Here is a 6,120-nt window from a genome sequence, read left to right as displayed (position 1 = left end):
ATATAATATTACATTTTTCTTTTTTTATTGGGAATATTTTAGAATCTCTAGATACGAGTACATGCTTGTATACGGTCAAAATCGTATGTCCTCGATTTTGTAGGCTCGAGGGATCGCATCGAGAACAAGTTTAATATAGATCGAGCTCGAGCTCGAAGGCAGAATATAAGGCTCGAAGATTGAAGTACGTGATGAGTACCGAAGCCAGGTATGACCAACCTCGAGATTATACTGTTATGGGTTTGTAACAGAAAAAGCAAGATTCCTGCCACATCCCCAAGATCATGGCGTAAATTCCAGAATAGATTTGTGCGAGTAAGTACGAATCCATACTAGGCGGTTAGACAGTTGTCCCAATAAGATTCCTTATTGTAAATAGAAATGTACCTTATTTAGGGTTCCCCTACTATATAAAGGGGACCTCAATCATTGGCAAAAGAATATACTCTCTTACTTTCTTGTTCATTACTCATCAAAATTGCCTCTTAACTTTATTGTCTTTACTTTACTGTTCATGAGGACCTACCTTGAGGCCATCACAGCTCGAGATCAAGATTGGCTTAAGCGTTGGTTTGATTTAGCTTACTTCTTTAATTTATACGTTTTTTTCTTGGTTATTAATTAGTATTGAATTAAATCACATATCTTTAATACCATAAACAAGTTTAATTGTTACTCGTATTTTCGAGGTAAACAGTTTGGCGCCCACCGTGGGGCTAAAGATAATAACAGTTATTTCAGTACTGATTCTGATAACACACGTTATTTTTACACTTGTTCTTGTCAAGAATTTTTGTTCTCAGGTTAAAACATGTCAAACTCACAAAACTCACCCGTACACGGCGATGACGGTCTTGGATTTCATGGGAAAAACAACAACGTAGTTGCTCTGGGAGCCGGTGTAACACCGATTAACCCTGGTGAATCAAATGTGGAACCAGTCGATGTTAGTTCACACATTACTTTGAATGCGGATTTAGGCGCAGACCCCAAAGGAAGTATATGCAGGGAAGTCCGATCTGGTGGCCAAGGAACACAGGTATAGGATATCGGGGATTTAACCTCCAAGTAATATTCGAGATGCTACAAGCTCAACAAATTGCTATCGCTCAGCTTCAAAGTTAGCATAAAACTCCAAGTGTGGTCGAACCAGAAATCACTCGCCGTACTGAGCCAGTGCTAGAAATATCAAACGGTAATGGCTCGAGGACTGATCCCACGATTATGAGGATGCTCGAGGAGCTCACCAAAAGAATCGAGTCAGGGGAGAAAAAGATTGAGGATAATGACACAAAAGTGGAGACGTATAATTCCCCATGTTGTTCAAATACCAGGGGCACCCCCGGTCTTAAAAGGTTTGGATGCAAAAAGTTCGTACAGAAGCCGTCTCCTCAGAGTGCGTCCCCGAATCCTCCGCATGCCTGATATACCTAAATACAACGGGACGAGCAATCCTAATGAACACGTTACCTCGTACACTTGTGGGATTAAAGGAAATGACTTAAATGATGATGAGATCGAGTCTGTTTTGTTGAAAACAATTGGGGAAACTTGGTCAAAGGGAGCAATGATTTGGTATCATAACTTGCCACTGAATTCTATCGATTCGTTTGCTATGTTAGCAGACGCCTTCATGAAAGCACACGCCAGGGTTATAAAGGTTGTGACAAGGAAATCGGACATTTTTAAGATAAGACAGAGGAATGATGAGATGCTAAGGGAGTTCGTATCCCGATTTCAAATGGAGCGAATGGAATTACCACCGGTCTCGGCTGATTGGTCCATGCAAGCTTTTATACAGGGGTTGAACAAGCGGAGTTCGTTCACGTCACAACAGTTGAAGCAAAATCTCATCGAGTATCCAGTTGTGATTTGGGCAGATGTACATAATCGTTATTAGTCGAAGATCAGGGTCGAGGATGACCAGCTGGGAGCCCCCTCGGGCTCAATTCATCCAAATAGATTGGCAGTTAAGACCTCGAGGGATACAGATAGGGAACCGAGATCGAATAAGGAACGGTATCAACCATATGTCGTAGATCGGAGGAACAACAGTTCGGGGCGCAATCCCCCTCGAAATGATCGAAGAAATGATCGAGGACAGAATTATCGGGGACTTATGAGTAAGAATGATTTTGATAAACATACCGACCTCGTAGAAGCACCTCAGTTGTCGGAGTATAATTTCAGTGTTGATGCATCGGGGATCGTATCGGCTATTGAAGGATCAAAGACACCAGGTGGCCCATGTGTATACAAACCGATCCTTCTCAAAGAAATCCAAACTTGATGTGTAAATATCATGGCACACATGGCCATAGGACCGAAGACTGCAGCTAGTTGAGGGAGGAGGTAGCTCGATTGTTCAACGAGGATCATCTTCGAGAGTTTCTCAGTGATCGAGCTAAGAACCACTTCAGGGAAAGAGATGCATACAGAAAAAATGAGCAGGAAGAACCGCAACATGTAATTCATACGATCGTTGGCGGTGTCGATGTTCCACAAGGGCCTATATTCAAATGCACTAAGGTGTCGATGTCCAGAGAAAAATGGACTCGGAGTTATGTGCCCGAGGGCATCCTATCGTTCAATGACGAGGAAGCGAAAGGCATATCTCAGCCGCACAATGACGCCATGGTAATTTCTATTTTGTCAAAATAAAATTCAAGTTAAATGTGTTCTAGTAGATCTAGGTAGCTCAGCAAACATAATTAGATCGAGGGTCATACAGCAGCTCGGCCTACAGGACCAAATTTTACCTACATCTTGAGTCCTAAATGGCTTCAACATGGCGAGTGAAACAACGAAGGGGGAAATAATTCTACCAGTGAACGTGGCCGGAACCATCCAAGATACAAATTCCATGTCATTGAAGGCGACATAAGATATAATGCACTACTTAGAAGGCCGTGGATCCACAACATAAGGGCAATACATTCAACCCTTCATCAGATGATGAAATTCCTAACAGTGGATGGTGTGAAAACAGTTTACGGGGAACAACACGCTGCAAAGGAAATATTTGCAGTCGATGAGGTGACACCGATACCAATGCCTTCAACCTCGGGAAAATCGAGCACAAAAGATAAGCAAACGGCCAAATAGCAATTACCGTCCCCAGCCTCGACCGAATCGGAGAAATAGGTAATCGAAGAAGAAGAAGAGGACTTCCTTACTCCTCGAACTTTCGTTGTTCTCGAAGAGTCAGATGCAACCAAATCAACAGTCGAAGAGCTGGAACAGGTCATACTGATCGAGTATATGCCCGAGAGAAAGGTATACCTGGGAACGGGGTTAACTCTCGAACTCAGGAAAAAACTCATTCAATTTCTTTATCGATAACTTGGATTGTTTTGCTTGGTCCCATTTAGACATGATAGGGATCCCACTGAAATAACAACAAATCGGCTAAGCCTCGACCCCAGATTCAAACCAGTAAAGCAAAAAAAGAGGCCCAGTCCGAGGTGAAGCATGCATTCATAAAGGATGAGGTAACTAAACTTCTTAAAATAGGGTCTATTCGGGAGGTAAAATACCCCGAATGGTTAGCCAACGTAGTTGTAGTCCCTAAAAAGGGAACAAACTTAGAATGTGCGTAGATTATAAGGATTTAAACAAGCCATGCCCTAAAGACTCTTTTCCACTGCCTAACATCAATCGCATGATTGATGCCACGGCCGGCCACGGGATCCTTACCTTTCTCGACGCCTACTCTGGGTACAATCAAATTCAGATGAACCCGGAGGACCAGGAGAAGACCTCGTTTATCACTAGGTTTGGAACATACTATTACAATGTAATGCCCTTCGGGCTAAAAATGATGGAGCTACATACCAAAGCCTAGTTAACAAACTGTTCGAGGAACAGATAGGTAAATCAATGGAAGTTTACATTGACGATATGTTGGTTAAGTCCCTACGCGCAGAGGACCATTTAACTCATTGGCAGGAAACATTCAAAATCTTGAGGAAGTACAACATTAAGCTTAGCCCAGAAAAATGTGCCTTCGGGGTCAGTTCGGGCAAGTTCCTCAGCTTTATGGTATCAAATCGGGAAATCGAGATCAATCCCGATAAGATCAAGGCCATCGAAGATATAACCATTGTAGATAGTGTGAAAGCGGTAAAAAGGTTAATAGGACGGATAGCAGCCTTGGACCGATTCATTTCGAGGTCATCATATCGAAGCCACAGGTTCTTTTCCTTACTCAAAAAGAAAAAAGATTTCGCGTGGACCCCGGAATGCCAGCAAGCGTTGGAGGAATTGAAACAATACTTATTGATCCCACTCTACTTCACACTCCGAAGATAAATGAAAAGCTTTACCTATATTTGGCAGTGTCCGAGATAGCGGTAAGTGGGGTTCTAGTTCGAGAAGAGCAAGGTATGCAGTTCCCTGTCTATTATGTAAATGCTGAAACGAGATACCCATACTTAGAAAAATTAGCACTTGCATTAATAAGCGCATCTAGAAAGCTAAAGCCGTATTTCCAGTGTCACCCAATATGTGTGTTAACCACTTATTCCCTCCAAAATGTGATGCATAAGCCCGAGTTATCAGGTCGATTGGCCAAATAGGTAGTCGAACTTAGTGGGTACAATATATCAAATATCAACCCCAGATGGCCATCAAGTCTCAAATCCTAGCTGACTTTGTGGCCACGTTTACACCGACCCTCGTACCCAAATTGGAAAAAGAACTTCTACTAAAAGCGAGTACATTATCGGGGGGTGGACTCTCTTCACGGACGGTGCTTCGAATGTGAAAGGGTCCGGGCTTGGCATCATTTTGAAGCCACCTACAGGTAACACTGTAAGACAATCTATTAAAACTTCTAGGTTGACTAATAATGAGGTCGAGTATGAGGCCATGATTGTAGGTCTCAAGCTAGCTAAAAGCTTGGGGGAAGAAGTCATTGAAGCCAAGTGCGATTCTCTGTTGGTGGTAAACCAAGTAAATAAAAACTTCAAAGTTCGAGAGGATAGGATGCAAAGATATTTGAATAAGCTATAGGTAACCTTGCACCACTTCAAGGAGTGGACTCTAGATCATGTGCCTCGAGAAAAAAACAGTGAAGTTGATGCACTTGCCAACTTGGGGTCATCGGTTGAAGAAGATGATATTATCCCGGGGACTGTCGTCCAATTATCGAGGTGTGTGGTCGAAGAGGGTCATGCCGAGATGAATTCTACAAGTTTGACTTGGGATTGGAGGAATAAGTATATCGAATATTTGAAAAATGGAAAGCTCACATCGGATCATAAAGAGTCAAGGGCTCTACGAACCAAGGTTGTTAGGTTCACATTGGATGAAGATGGAACTTTGTACCGGAGGACGTTCGATGGACCACTGGCATTATGTTTAGGGCCAGGGGACACCGATTATGTTCTACGAGAAATCCGCAAAGGCACTTGTGGGAACCACTCTGGCGCCGAGTCCTTGACTCGCAAAATTATTAGAGCAGGGTATTACTGGGATAGCATGGAAAAAGACACTAAGGAGTTTTTTAAAAAGTCTGATAAATGTCAAAGGTTTGCACCGATGATTCATCAGCCCGGAGAGCAACTTCACTCAGTCTTGTCCCCATAGCCTTTCATAAAATGGGGAATGGACATCGTCGGCCCTCTACCAACGGCCCCAGGTAAAGCTAAATTCAATTTGTTTATGACTGACTAATTTTTCAAATGAGTGGAAGCACAGGCCTTCGAGAAGGTCAGAGAAAAAGAAGTTATTGACTTCATCTGGTACCATATCGTGTGTCGATTCGGGATACCTGCGGAAATTGTATGCGACAATGGGAAGAAATTCGTTGGCAACAAGGTAATGGAGTTCCTCAAAGCACACAAAATAAAGAGGATCTTATCGACACCGTATCACCTGAGCGAGAACGGACAGGTCAAATCAACAAACAAAACTATCATTCAAAACTTAAAGAAAAGGTTGAACGACGCAAACGGAAAATGGAGAGAAATTCTATTTGAGGTTCTTTGGGCATATCGAACGACATCGAAGTCCAGCACTTGGGCAACCCCGTTCTCTTTAGTATATGGCTCTGAGGCTTTGATTCTAGTCGTGGAACCCAGCGCTAGATTTCGACATGCATTAGAGGAATCAAATCAT

At 42.8% G+C, this 6,120-nt stretch overlaps 1 protein-coding gene across 1 annotated transcript; it reads left to right on the top strand.

Annotated features, from left to right (window-relative positions):
- Positions 1–811: 811 nt before the first annotated feature.
- LOC138869385 (uncharacterized) lies at positions 812–5,589 on the top strand. Its single transcript, XM_070146999.1, has 2 exons — positions 812–1,039; positions 5,035–5,589. The coding sequence occupies exons 1-2, from the start codon at positions 812–814 to the stop codon at positions 5,587–5,589; spliced, it is 783 nt and encodes a 260-aa protein (XP_070003100.1).
- The last annotated feature ends 531 nt before the right edge of the window (positions 5,590–6,120 follow it).

Source organism: Nicotiana sylvestris, chromosome 1, assembly GCF_000393655.2.
Source record: "Nicotiana sylvestris chromosome 1, ASM39365v2, whole genome shotgun sequence".
In the NCBI taxonomy this organism is placed as follows: domain Eukaryota; kingdom Viridiplantae; phylum Streptophyta; class Magnoliopsida; order Solanales; family Solanaceae; genus Nicotiana; species Nicotiana sylvestris.
Note: the sequence above shows the minus strand (reverse complement) of the source record. Positions and strands in the feature narration are given on the sequence as shown.

Bases quoted from the DNA above. Each gene is read 5' to 3' on its own strand.
- LOC138869385 (XM_070146999.1), top strand. From the start codon at position 812: ATGTCAAACTCACAAAACTCACCCGTACACGGCGATGACGGTCTTGGA. The intron at 1,040-5,034 runs GTATAGGATATC...CACCACTTCAAG, and splicing joins CTGGTGGCCAAGGAACACAG to GAGTGGACTCTAGATCATGT.